At 39.2% G+C, this 14,776-nt stretch overlaps 1 protein-coding gene across 3 annotated transcripts; it reads left to right on the top strand.

Annotated features, from left to right (window-relative positions):
- The first annotated feature begins 1,028 nt into the window (after positions 1 to 1,028).
- Positions 1,029 to 13,309, top strand: LOC104612412 (uncharacterized). Of its 3 annotated transcripts, none has more exons than XM_010279812.3 (3): positions 1,029 to 3,649; positions 11,895 to 12,010; positions 12,112 to 13,309. In XM_010279812.3, exon 1 carries the CDS (start codon positions 1,463 to 1,465, stop codon positions 3,359 to 3,361), a length of 1,899 nt encoding a protein of 632 aa, XP_010278114.1. In that variant the 5' UTR covers positions 1,029 to 1,462; the 3' UTR covers positions 3,362 to 3,649; positions 11,895 to 12,010; positions 12,112 to 13,309. The 3 variants fall into 3 exon arrangements, 2 of the variants coding, with proteins under 2 accessions (XP_010278114.1, XP_010278115.1); XM_010279813.3 differs by having other exon boundaries at positions 12,132 to 13,309; XR_737811.3 differs by having other exon boundaries at positions 1,055 to 1,523; positions 12,112 to 12,755.
- The last annotated feature ends 1,467 nt before the right edge of the window (positions 13,310 to 14,776 follow it).

A 14,776-nucleotide genomic window follows, 5' to 3' on the forward strand; every position in this document is an offset into this window, starting at 1 on the left:
TTATATATTATTTTGTATAATATTTATATTATAATTACACAAATAACAAAAACTAAAAAAGAGTAAAAGACAAAAACTTAAAACTCTTAACTATCGAGAGTCTCTTGACTCTCTTCTACTACTAGACACTCAAAAGACAGAGAAGAAAGAATATAGGGCAGCGCCTGAAACTCAAAACCTTACCCTTTTTCAGTTCTTCTTCTTCCGTTCTTCGTCTATCCTATTGTCTTCACTATTAGTAGTCGCTGTTGGTGCTGGTGCTCTCTCTCTCTCAGGTGAGACACGCCGCAAGCCCACAACAATCCTCTCTTTCTCTTTCTCTCAACTCAGTGCTCACAAGTTGCAGATCTGGGACTTTGCAACTCGTGTTAATCAATGTGAATCTCAGTCGTGGCCATCACTAATCAATGTGAATCAATTTGAAACTTTGCAACTCGTGGCCATCACTTAATCAATGTGAATCTCAGTTGCAGATCTGAGATGGAGGAGCTTTCCTTTCTCTGATGGGAAAGTCAAAAGCAATTGGGGGTCCGGGTCTCCGACAGGGAACTCATCCCCGATGGGGGTCGGGGATGGAAGAGCATTTCTTTCCTGACGGGGATGGGGGATGATTTGGAAATCAGGGTCGGGATGGGGAATGTAATCCCTTCATTGAATCCCCCCGTTGCCATTCCTACAAATGCCCTTTGAGTTCATATAATTTTCTTATCAGCCATTCAAACGTTAACAAAAAATGAAATGTCTCAAATCTTTGCCTCTTATATTTAAGAAAGTTGGGATTACTACAATACTCACTAAGACGTGACCTCAACTTTCTTAAATAAAAGATAAAAGGATTTGGGACTGTTCATTTTGTGTCAATATTTGGATGTTAATAAAAAAATTAGATGACAATCTAAGAACATTTATGTATTTTTAAATGTCATTTAACATTTGATTTATAAGCGGTTAACTTTTAGATACTAAATTGTCATGAAAGTTCCTATACTGAATTGTCCCAATTAAAGTTCTAAGACTAAAAGTGACATTAGCCAAAAGTACAAGGTATAAATCAGAAATTTTTCCAAAAATAAAAAAGGGAAGAGAGAGAATCTCGAGAGAAAAGAGATTGAGAAATGTTGGCGGTCCTCAGACTGCCGCCGATTTTGCTCTGACTGAAGCCGATCTCGTATCTGGGTTGAAAGAGAACGGAGGAGGGGGAGAGAGAGTGAAGTGGGGGGAGAAAGGCAGGATTAAAAGAATTTTAATTTTTTTTAGAGTCTAGACTCCCGTTAGCGGTCCTGGCTCCGTTAAGTTATGATTAGCGATCCTGGCCTTTTCTTATTGGACATTGCAGAAAATTTTCTCCAACGTTGATGCAGAGGATGTGAGCTCGCACGATACATCCCTACGGTGAAGTGAATCAGTTTTCAAGTGTTTAACTCCGCGACCCAGGCACGACATTGCGCTACTTCCGTTCCAAATGGTGTTGAGAGTTTCAGCTTCTGCTGCTGCATCATCCTCTTTGAGATGTGCTGCGAGAGGTAAACTTTCATCTTTGTTCATAAACCCACCTGTTATTTCTGATTCTGCCTCCGAAGCTACAACAGAATACTCCTCCCATAATTTAGATCAAACAGAAATCGAAAATTTCAAGGAGAAGTGCAAATCAGGAAATATCCATCTAAATTATGCAGTTGGGTTCTTTAATCAAATGCTTCTCGTGCAACCCCCGCCTCCCATTAGCATATTCAATCTTGTCTTAGGTGCAACTGCCAAGATCAAACACTACTTAGCTGCTGTTTCTCTCTACAGAAAATTGAATCCAATCGGTATCTCTCCCGATTTCATTACGCTAAACATTCTATTAAATTGTTATTGTAACTCTAGTCATGTTCCATTCGGTTTAGCAGTTTTCGGGGAAATTCTGAAACGGGGTTACGGCCCCAACACTTTCACTTTCACTTCTCTGATTAAGGGGATGTGCACGGAGAATCGGATCAATGAAGCTGCCCAGGTCTTCCAAAAAATGATTGAGCAGGGCTGCATGCCCACCGTAATCACATATGGGACTCTGATTAATGGATTTTGTAGGTCAGGAAACACAGCCCTAGCACTGAATTTGCACAGAGAAATGGTGAATGGAACTGTTGGTGGTGGTAGGTTTAAGCCTAACGTAGTTACGTACAGTATGGTTATTGATGGCCTTTGTAAAGATGGTTCCATAGATGAGGCTAAGGAACTCTTTGCGGAGATGATGGGTAGGAGGATTTCTCCTGATGTGGTTGTTTACAGCTCTCTAATTCATGGTTTGTGCAATGTAGGCAATTGGAAAGAGGCCATAGGGCTTTTCAATGAAATGGTGGACCGAGGGATTCCACCTACTGTAGTAACTTTCAATATGTTGATGGATGCACTTTGCAAGGAAGGAAAGACGACAGAAGCAAATAAATTGCTTCAATTGATGATTCAGAGAGGGGAAGAGCCTGACACGATCACCTATAACACATTAATGGATGGGTTATGTTATGAAGGTCGGATTGATGATGCAGTGGAGCTATTCAAGTCTATGAAATGTAGGGGGCACGAACATGATGTTGTCAGCTATAATGTGTTGATTAATGGGTATTGCAAGAGTGGAAGATCAGATGAAGCTATCAGGCTTTATGGTGAAATGCTTCATAAGGAGGTCAGACCGACAATGATTACCTATAACACCTTATTATCTGGTCTTTGTCAGCAAGGAAAAGTTGACGATGCACGGAAGCTGTTTGATGACATGCAGGCTCATGACCAGAAGCCCAACTTGTTGTCATATACTATTTTATTGGATGGTCTTTTCAGGAAAAACTGTGTTTTGGAGGCAATAGAACTGTTTAAAACTCTTGAGTGTAGTGCATTTGAACCAAGTATTAAGATATACAACTGCCTAATACATGGAGTGTGCAAAGCAGGAATGCTTGAAGCTGCTGAGGAACTATTTAATAAACTGTCTAGCAGGGGCTTGATGGCCAATGTTGTGACCTATTCCATCATTATTAATGCACTCTGTAAAGGTGGGCAGTTGGAGAAGGCAAACAATTTATTCTTGGAAATGGAAGAAATGGGTTGTGCTCCAAATGTGGTAACTTTTAATACCCTCATGCGTGGTTTCTGCCATAATAGTGACGTTGAAAAAGTGATTGAGCTTCTTCATAAAATGGTAGAGAGAGATGTTTCCCCAGATGCATCAACAGCAACCTTAGTAGTAGAGTTGCTCACAAAGGAAGAAAAGTATCACAAATATTTGACTTCTCTTCCAACCTTTTTGCCAAGGGACCAACAGAAGGGTGATGTGATGAATGTCCATTCTCTAATCTTAGGTGCCAAGGAACCCTCTTAGCTTGGAGGAGAAATCTGTAGTATAGTTCAGGTTCTTGAGTAGAAGCTTGATACACAACTCCTTGATATGGAAATTGACATATTTGCTGCTGTATCAAGTGTTAATGAAGACTGCAAAATCATATACAACTTAAGTTGATTAAGACCTTCCAGAAAGACTTGTAGTGGACATGGGTTGATTAAGATCATAATATATGGATTTGAGAAACTAAGACATCATGATGGCAATTAGCTACCTTATCAACATTTGATCCAAAATGGACAACAACCATGACGAAAACTGACAAAGGTATGTTGTATGATGTGCATGAATGAAAACCCTAAGATCAAACATTGCCTAACGATTCAAAATGATTCTGCATCTTGATTCTGAAAGGAGCTTTTAAGTAAACATACACTTGGAATTTGAAATTGAATCAGCAATTTGTTGACCTGGAAGCTAAAACTTGGTTTAAAGATACCAAAGTAGAGCTGTAGAAGTTGTTGTGCAAAAGATCCATATTTAATTTGACACCATTAGTCTAGTGGTGTTAATTAAAGATGGATCAGGATAACAACAGTAGTCATGGAGAGTAGAATTACAGACAGGAATTTTTTTTTTTGATCAATAACACCAACTTCATTAAATTAAAAGAAGAGAGGGAATAAGGATACAAAGGGGGAGATAAAATAACTTAGCTCCCCAAAAACAGAAAACAAAGGGAAAGCAAAGAAAAATATTAAAAACTAGCCCAAAAAACAGACTCCCTATTCACTCCTTGCTTGGCCAACCCATCCGCAAATGAGTTGGCACTCCTCTTCACCCAGCTGTACTGAATCTCAATGTCCCTACCCAGCCATAAGAACTGTTTTTTTTTTTCATTGTTAAAGTTCCGTGAGCCACTGTCCTCTGTCTCCAACCAACTAACCACCACCTTCGAATCACCTTCCAGAATCAAACGATTGATATTTAATTCCTTTGCTCTTCGAATTCCTTCAAGCGTTGCAAGGATCTCAGCCCTAAGAGAGTCACCTTTTCCAATAGGGCCAAAGAATAAAGAAGTAACAATCCCTTCCTCATTCTTGAAGACTCCTCCAATCCCGGAGGGCCCTGGATTCTTTACACTGCTGCCATCAAAATTCAGCTTTATAAAGCCCGAGGGGGGAGGGGACCAAAGCGGACAAAGAGTCTTCTTGCATCTAGCAATGGAAGCAATCTCTTTCCAGTTTCTTAGCAAGTCATCCATAGGAAAATCTGAAAACAACTCCAAAGATTTTAGCCAGTGGACAGCTCTTAAAAGGATTCGATCTAACAATTCTTCCAATGTTCTTTCCTTGTCAGAAAAAATGCGTGAGTTTCTTTCTTCCCACAAAGACCAGCACACCACTGCCCTAATACACCTTGGACAGTCTCCGGGGGATACCAATAACACCCAAAACGGGAGAAAACCCACTCCCAAACAGTTTTAGCAGCCTTACAAGAGACCATGAGGTGGTAGCCAGATTCCCCATCAGCTTTACAAAGAGCACATCTATTAGGAAGTAGACAATGGTTAGGTCTCTTTCTCTGAAGTAAGTCTAAAGTGTTGATTCTAGGTCCCTTGCTTATTTGTATAGACTAATTGCAATATCACTCAGTCAAGTTGACTTGAGTGAGTTTAAGGCTAACAGAAGTGCCTCTAGGTCCCTTGCTTATTTACTTAGTTATCAATGATAAAGCGAATAGGCATATGGCCATGTAAACTGGAATTTTTTTGACTATATGCTGAAGATGTTTAATTTCGGGAGAAAATGGAGAAATTTGATAAAAGTGTGCTTATCTTCTCCATCTTTCTCAGCCCTAGTGATGGTAGCTCTTGTGGAATGTTAGAAGTTATAGAGGTCTGAGGCAAGGGGACCCTCTTTCCCCCCTTCTGTTCATTTGTGTGACAGAAGCCCTGTACAGGATGGTAGAAAGAGCATGATTGGGAGGAATGCTGGAAGGTTTTAAAGTAGGCAGTGGGAAGGTGGAGATAGCTCTTCTTCAATTTGCAGATGACACATTATTTTTCTGTGACACCTCTTGGGAACAAATCTGGAATGTGAAGGCAACATTAAGATGGTTTGAGGTGGTATCAGGCTTGCGTGTCAACATCTTGAAGAGTGAATTAATGGCTGTGGGGGTGTTATACATGGAAGAATGGGCAGATGATTGGGGATGTAAAGTCAGAAAACTTCCTTCTAGATACTTGGGCATGCCTCTGGGAGAAAGTTGTAAATCCAAATCTATTTGGGAACCTATCTTGGAGAGGGTAGACAAGAAATTAGCCTCTTGGAACACAAAATATTTATCCAAGGGCAGCAAAGTAACCTTAATTAAAAGTGTGCTGGCCTCCCTCCCAGTTTTCTACTTATCCTTATTCCCTATTCCGGCTAAATGGGCTGCTGTGCTAGAAAAAAAGATGAGGAGGTTTTTGTGGAGGGGTTGGAGGGAGGAATCAAAATGCCACTTGGTGAATTGGAAGAAAATATGGTGTTCCAAGACAAATAGGGGCCTAGGGATCAGATCAGTAAGAGAGGTAAACACAGCTCTTCTTGGTAAATGGCTATGGAGGTTTAATGAACAGACAGAAAGTCTATAAAGAAGGCTGATAGTAGCCAAATATGGTCCAAGTAGCAGGGATTGGGAAACAGAGGGGATAAGCTCTCCCTATGGATGGATGCTCAATCTGGAAGGCCATACAAAAAATCCAGTCCCAGTTTAATAGGGGAATAAAATACAAAGTGGGAAATGGTAGGAGGGTTTTCTTTTGGAAGGATAACTGGTGTGAAGAGGGCCCCTTAAAGAATGCTTTTCCGGACCTGTTTGAAATTACCACAAACAAAAATGCAACTGTTGCTGAATGTTTGGAAAGGCAGAATGGTCAGTTCTCTTGGAACCCTCAGTTCAGGAGAAATTTAAATGATTGGGAGGTGGCATCCCTAATCAGATTGCTCCAGCTTCTGCATGAGTTGAATATATCTGGAATAGGGGAAGACAAAAGCGTGTGGAGCTTTGAGAAATCAGGTGTGTTCTCTGTAAACTCGTTTTTTAAAGCAGTTTCAAAGGAAGAAGCTATCTCTTTCCCAAGTCAAAGAATATGGATTAGAACTGTGCCTTCAAAGATAGCCTTTTTGTTTGGTTGCAGTGCTGGATAAGATTCTAACCAAAGACAATTTAGTCAAAAGAGGGTTAGAAGTGGTAGACATGGCATATCCCCTATGTATTGGGAATGTGGAATCATCTAGTCATCTTCTGTTACACTGCAATTTTACTCACTGGATGTAATTAAGAGTGGTGGAATTATTTGGTGCAAAGCTATGTTTCTCGGCAGATGTTAGGGGACTCATAGAGGTTGGTGGCTGAGTGGTCTGAGTAAAGCTGGAAAAGGTGGCTTGGAGCATTATTCCCGCAGCTGTTCTGTGGGCTGTGTGGAGTGAAAGAAATAACAGATTATTTGAAGGAATTCAAAACTCCAAAGATGTTCAGAGGAAAATTATGGGGATGATTCACTCATGGCTGACTGTACATCCGTTGTTTAAAGGCAGACATCGAAGTGCTTTTTTTGAGTTTATTTTTTTGTTTGTAAGGAGTGAGTAGTTTCTTTTTTTTTTTTTTGGGGGGGGGGGATTGAGGCTGTATGGGGCTGTTTTGGTTTTTTGTATATCCTCTGTTCATTCCTCTTTGTACAGGGGTTTCTTTAGTTGATTTTTCATGAAATCACTTTACTTTACAGTTTTCAAAAAAAAAAAAAAAGATTTATTGATATCTTAGTTCTTTGCTAGTTTATGTGTTAATAGGGCTGTTAATGGGTTTAATCAACCTGATGAATTGACAAACGCTTTGAACTAGGTGCATGAGTTACACATTCATAATTTCATAGTGTATTAATTCCATTTATGTTTAAATTTCAGATTCACCCTGTCAAAAAGGGAAATTTGGAGAAAACCCATTTATTTGTCACCTTATGTATATTTCTTTAAGTAAAGGTTAACATTGCAATATAACATATGGCATAAAGGTTAACTATGTAACACATTTTTGATCCATGTAACACTTCAATGAAACACAGAACATGTTTCTCTTTAGCTTTTCAGTTTTACCTCTGGAAATGATATCTACAGCTCTACCACAAGGTCAGTTTCAGCATGTGCAGAAGTGATCACTCCCTCTATTGGATTTTTTTTTTTTGAAAGGTGAAGTAATAACTTTGTTGAATCAGAAAAAAACTCAGTACAACAAAAGAGCAAGCCACAAGTAGCTTCTCAGATTTCAGGACAAGTTACAGATCCCAAATCGAATTAGACTTACTAATACAGGAACATTTAGCTCTTTAAAATCAGGTGTAACAGCCACCCAAGAAATCAGCTTGCTGACCGCCTGTATCTCCTCTGTGCTCTTAGCTTTGTTGCTGAAGATTCTTCTATTCCTTTCAGACCAAACTACCGACATCACTGCTGCAGGAATAGTTCTCCAAATTAAACAACCTTTTTTCTTCAAACCTTGGAGATTCCAGCAAAGTAGCAGATCTTTAACTGACTTTGGCATAACCCAATTAAGACCAGCCGCTCCAATGAAATGGTACCAGACTTTTGAGGAGATAGGACAATGTAAGCACAGATGGTCAGTGGACTCAGGCAACAAGGCACACAACCCACACATCAGAGAAGGGAGCTGAATGCCCCTTCTGTCCAGGTTGAGTCTTGAGAGACATTTATTCAGCACGATAGTCCAAACAAGGAATACAGACTTCGAGGGAGCACAGGACTTCCATACTTGCTGGTAGGGGAACTCAGTAATACCCGTACTACTAAGCTTCAAGGTAAGGGATTTGACTGAGAAGTAGCCATCCTTACTCCAGGACTAACTCCATTCATCTTCACCTGCAATGTCTATCGTCTGCTCCTGTAAAATCTGCAGAAGTTGCATTACACCTTCTATTTCCCAATCAAATAAATCTCTTCTGAACTGAGGGTTCCAGATCACTGAGTTGTTAGAAATCACATAAGACTCTGCCACTGATATTTCTTGATTAACTACACATTGGAACAAAAGGGGAAATGCCTCAGCTAAAGGTCTGTCCATGCACCAGGGATCTTTCCAGAATTTCAGCCTATTTCCACTTCCCACTTATAGTCTCACTCCCTCATACATCACAGGAAAAGATTTTGGAATCCCTTTCCAAACCGAACAACCCCATGTTGTGTATGGATCCTGAGATTTCCAATTACCCCAATCCACACCAAATTTTGTTGCAATTAAGGTCCTCCACCAAGAAGATCTTTCTTCTGCAAATCTCCAACACCATTTACTCAATAAAGCCGAATTAACCTCTGCCTTAGGAAGACAAACTTGATTCCAATTCACAAGGTGCATCTTCTTGTCTTCTTCCCACCCTCTCCAGAGAAATTTTCTCTGCATCTTCTCAAGCTTCTTTGCAATTTTGGATGGCATAGGAGACATGGACATGAAGTAGGTAGGGAGGTTGGCAATTTTGCCTCCGATAAACAGATATTTTGCCTTCCAGGATGCCAATTTTTTCCCCACTCTCTCAATTACTGGATCCCATAAAGCAGAAGAATAATTGGCACCTAGTGGGAGGCCAAGGTACTTACCTGGCAAGTAATCCACTTGGCAGGCCATCAATCTAGCAAAGAATCCAGATTAGGAACAAGGCCCACTGGGATTATCTTACTTTTATGAAGATTAACTTTTAGGCCTGAAACAACTTCGAACCAACAAAGAATACCAAGTAGAACATCCACCTGGTCAGAAGAGGCATCAAGGAAACAGAGAGTGTTGTCAGCAAACTACAATAGGTTAACATTTTCCGCTTCCGGAGCAATTGCAAAACCATCCCATAAGCCATTAGCTGCTGCCTTTAAAGAGAATTGGGTCAGGATTTCTGATATACAGATAAAGAGCAGCGGAGATAGTGGGCCCCCCTGTCTAAGACCCCTCGTACTATCAAAAAACCCTACTGACTGGCCATTAATCAGCACCGAGAATTTGGGAGAAGAAACACAAACTTTTATCCAATTTCTCCATTTCTGACCAAAATTCATTCTCTCCAGAACCTGATCCAGACACCTCCAATTTACATGGTCATATGCTTTTTCTATATCCAGCTTTACAACCAGTCCCGGGGAACCCTCCCTTAATCTTGAGTCAATAAGCTCATTGGCAATCAAGACAGAATCCAGCATTTGTCTCCCCGGTACAAAAGCAAACTGATTATTAGAAATAACACTGCTTAGCACCTGCTTCATTCTCACTGCTAACACCTTTCCGAGAATCTTGTAGAAGCTATTTAGAAGGCTGATGGGCCTAAAGTCCCTGATATTTGTGGCCCCTTCCACTTTAGGGATTAAGGAGATAAAGGTAGCATTAAGACTTCTGTGTAAAGAAGCATTTCTGTGTAAGTCTTGGAACACCTTTAACAGATCAGACTTAATGAAATCCTAACATTTAATGTAAAACAAATTAGACAAACCATCCGGCCCAGGAAATTTGTCCCCTTCTAGATTCCAGATTGCTGATTTGATTTCTTCTTCTGAAAAAGGTCTCTTAAGGAACATCTTCTGCTCTGAACTCAGCTTCTTGAAGGGTAAATCTAGAGGAAAAGGTCTCTTGTCCCATTTATCTTTATATAGATTTTTGTAGAAAGCTGTAGCTACTAACTTGATTTCAGCTACTGAATCCCCTACTTTATCCTTCCATTCCAGCTTTCTGATTGAAGACACTCTCATACGGGCATTAGCCATTTTGTGAAAGAAATGGGAATTTCTATCACCTAGCCTTAGCCAGGTTATCTTAACTCTCTGTCTCCATTTAGTCTCTTCTTTCACTATCACCTTATCAAATTTAGTTTTGGCCTGAATTCTCCTCAATCTCAACTCTTCCGATATTGGACCTCCCTCTTCTTCCTTATCAATTTCTGAAATTATTTTCAAGTAATTATTTTTCTCCGCTTCAAAATCTGCACCTTTTTCTGCCTTCCAGTTCTTGACCCTTTCCTTAATTGCTCCCAACTTCTTCACAAGGACAAATGAGCTAGTACCCTCCACCCGGAAATCATTCCACACTGATTTCAGCAGAGATAAAAAACCAACTTCTTCAAACCAAGAGTTCTCAAATTTGAAAGGAGTCTTTACCTTTTCCCTATTCCCGCAAACAAGCTGAATTGGAGTGTGATCTGAAACTGGTCTAGGGAGGGCCAGCTGTTTAAAATCTGGGTAAATTTCCTCCCAATTTGAAGAAACAAGAAATCTGTCAAAACAATGGACCAGATATAGTTAAGTAACTTGTTGGCATTTAAACAGTATAGGCAGAAATCTTACTCTATTTTCTACTTCTTTGTCATTTTCCCCTTGTTGGGACTTGGGACTGGTTAGTGAGCAAGGAGCATATAAAGGCCCATTAGCAGAGAACCTTGAAACTCTTTATATGCTTACAACTCCACAATTTCTATTTCTGTTAACTAGGGGGATGCAATGGAATTTTCTTGGTTCTTTAAGATCTATGCTGCACTCTGCATGTACTTCTCTATAAATTAATCCTATTTATTTATTACATACACTATAAACAATATACCACCTTACTTTTGGGTTTCATTTTTCTTAATGGAAATTTTAAACTCAAGCTTCAAGGATAAAGATGGAGAAGAAAAAAGGGGTAAAATACAGAGATCTACCTTGAACTTTTGGGGGTAGTGACACTTAGGTCCTCAAATTTCATTTGTGACAGACCTTGTACTTTCAGATTCCAAAACTTTGCTTCCACTGTTAGCATTCCATCAGTTTTGAACTTTTATGAGACCATTTTTCCCTCTCCTTTATTGCTTCCCTAAAAAATTCAAGTTTTGATTTTTTTTCCTATATTCTTTTTTTTTTCTTTTCATTTGTTTAAGAGAGAGATGAAAGAGAGTTGCAAGAGGAAAAGCACCCACCACAAAGTTCAGCACTTGGGTTTTGGAGATAAAGGAGGGGTAAATGGTCTCATAAAAGTTCAAAACTGACAAATGCTAGCACTAGGGGTGGAGTTTTGAAATCTGAAAGTACAGGGTATCTCTCTGTCGCAAATGAAAGTTCAGGGACCTAGGTGTCACTACCCCCAAAGCACAGGGTAGTTCTCTATATTCTACCAAAAAAAAGGTTAAAGATAGAGTAGGGTTCTGAAAATTTGCTTGATGAATAAGGGCAACGCCATTCATTGCATGTATTTGTAAATGAGAAATAACTTTCGGAATATGATTGAAGTCATGAGGTGGGGATAACTATAGTGTTTGGGTGCCTGCTTTGGTTCAACTTCCTTGGACATACAGTTAGGTTAGTGTTAACATGGTGAGGTAAACATATGTGATTAAGCACTATTTTAGATGTTATGCTGACATACAGTTGGTTCAACTTGTTTGACTAATATGTGATTAAGCACTATTTTAGATGTTATGCTGATTTTATAATTTTTATCTAGGAAAAGATTTTCTATTGCAGTAAATATTTCCAACCTAGATTCATCATGTGTTGATGTATAGCAGGTTTAATGAATTTGGAGTTGATGGTGGGTCTGCAGTAAAAAGACCTTAGTACAAAGTTTGATGTTTTGAAAAATCACATGACTTTTAATCTTGGGGTCCAAGTCCCAGATGTAGAGGTTAGAAAGTGTACCCCCTTTCTATTTTCAATCTTTCTGAGATTTGTTCTTCACTATATAACATGGAATCGTTTACAACTTGGAGATGTTCTGATTCGCAGATGAAACATTTGGTTGTCAGGGCTGTATTTTTAAGGGGTATTGAAGGCATTCTCTTAATCTCTGGAAACTCTTTTGGTGCAATCCCCTGGTATCTACACTTAAATCTCTAGTGTGAAAGTGTGATGCTTTGGTCTCTTGTGCCTTTAAAACCAATATATTGGCAATTGCTCTTTATAGAATCTTAGCTATTATTGCATTGCTGGAATCTGGGAATAGAAACAGCTTACCTATGCTCAGGAGGGAGGTCTAGGAATTTTTGGGACAAGGAAATCTCATGGAAGGATCATCAGCAGTGCATTGAGACTGAAGTACTTCAGGTCTTCTATTGTAGAAACATGTCTGCCTATGAAGCTGAGAAAATAGAATTGTAATCTTCTAGATTAAATTTTTCTGTGTTGCAAATATTAGAAAATATTTGTCAATAAAGAAGTCTTTCTGAAGTCACTTATTCACATTACTTGAAAAAAAAAGTTACTCCTGCCTTCACCAGGGGACTTGGGAATTAGGATTGCATCCTGCCTTCACCAGGGTTGGGAAGGGGCTACCCCCATTGTGTAGCACATTCTTTGCCTATTGTGCAGGTGGCCTATTTCTGTAATCAAGCCTATTTTTTTTAATAGTTACTCCATTGGGAAATTAAGTCCTTCACGAGAATTGTGGCTGGAATTTGTTCAATGATGATGGAATGGTTACTGGTGCATGCTGAGTTTAAGGACTACACTGAAAGGTGTCATGAATTTCAGCCACTATGGTGAAAAATAAATTATTCCAATTTTATCTTCATGAGAAAATTATGGTGATAGAGAATCTTACCTCAAAACATGCATCAACTTCATCATGGCCTTGCAGTTTGTTGGCAACTTCATCATGCTAAGGATCTCTCTCTCTCTCTCTCTCTCTCTATTCTGGTATTATTTCTATTTGCACGCCGTGGGGGTTCCATTGAAGCAGATACTGTGATGATTTCTGCAGCAGGTGTTGCACATGCAGGGGCAGAGTCCCACTTTTTCTATGGAAGTTAATGTCATTAATCATGTTGAAGGACATTTTAATCATGTTAAAGGCCATTTCCTTATTTTTCACAGATGGTTTATGAGAAAACGTAGAATTTTAACAGGATTAACCTGAAAACTATTTTATTTTATTTTCCTGAGAAACATTGTAATGCCTAGTTATCACAAATTCCTGCCACTCCACTGATGATGAGGTTGCACTTGTGATACTCGTGGCTTACCTTTCCTTTATGCTGGATAAAGAATTAACAATGCCACATTTGCATGGTAGGCTGTGGGCGTAGACTTCATATCTTCAAGGTAATTTCTGTAGGTAAGAATGCCACATTTGCATGGTAAGAATACCTTTCCTTTATGATGAATCCCCACTACAGCACTACTTGGTTGCACAATTTCTGTAGGTAATTTCTTTCTAATCTTCGTTGTCCTACAGTGGGTCCTACAAGTGAACAAATGCATAAAATTTTGGTTAAAACAATTGCATAAATAAAGTGGGCTCCATCAGAAATGAATTCTATATATAATGCAATTTTTTACTTTTCTTCCCTTAAAGTGGGTCCCACAATTGTACAAGAAATAACTACATGAAATTTCCTGTGGGTCTCATCAGTGTAGAAAACTCAAATCTAAAGTACATGAATTTCCCTTGTTAAAGTGGATCCCACCACCTTGGAAAAACTAAATCAGGGAAATACTTTTTTTTTTTTTATTTCTTTTGAAAGGCTACACGCTACACAACGGGGTAGCCTATCCCCCAACTAGGGGTGGATTTGAGCTGAGCCTAGCCGAAAAGTATAAGGCTCGAGCTCCGTTCAAGATAGAACATTGAGTTTGAGCTCAACTCGAATCAAAAACTCATAAGCTTGAGTTTGGCTCGGCTCGAGTTTGATTTGAGGAAAAAAGTTTTATGAAAATACAAAATTATATATAAAAAATATTTTTTATTTGATATTTAAATAATTAAGAATTATAATATATTTATTATTATATATATATATATATATATATATATATATATATATATATATATATATATATATATATATTCGAGCTTGATTTGTTTATTAATTGAGTCTGTAAATTGGGCTCAAAGCTCGGTTGAAATCAAGCTGAGCCGAGTTTTTCACAAGCCGAGTTCGAATAACTCGTGAAGAGCTTGGCTTGTGGCCACCCCTACCCCAACCCATAAGAACCATAACCCCTCCACCCAGGTGTAGGCAAGATCAGATCCCAAATCTCCACTACGACCAACAGACCTTGCCAACCAGCTGATAAGTTAGATCAAATTATGGACCAATATGACTGGATTTTTCGAGTTCACATCTGCGCCTAACAGAGGGCTGAGGGTGCCCCCACAAATGCCCCACATGCATTGAGAACATCTCCCGTACTTGTCATTGGGAGATGTTCCACCTGACCTGGATATGATATTATTGAATATTCCGATCCTTATTGAATTGGATCGGATTGGACCAAAGCCGGTCCATTGACAACCTTCGTATGCAGTTCCATTCTTCCCAGCAATATCACCTTGGAATCATGCTCAACCCAAATGTCAGAAGAAATTGCTTGTGAGAGAGACACCTATACAAATTCATCTTGCAGCGATCCTGTTTCTCATGTTCTTCTGTAAGGCGGATTTGTATCCTAA

This window comes from Nelumbo nucifera, chromosome 1 (assembly GCF_055504915.1).
Source record: "Nelumbo nucifera cultivar China Antique chromosome 1, China Antique-T2T, whole genome shotgun sequence".
NCBI classification, from domain to species: domain Eukaryota; kingdom Viridiplantae; phylum Streptophyta; class Magnoliopsida; order Proteales; family Nelumbonaceae; genus Nelumbo; species Nelumbo nucifera.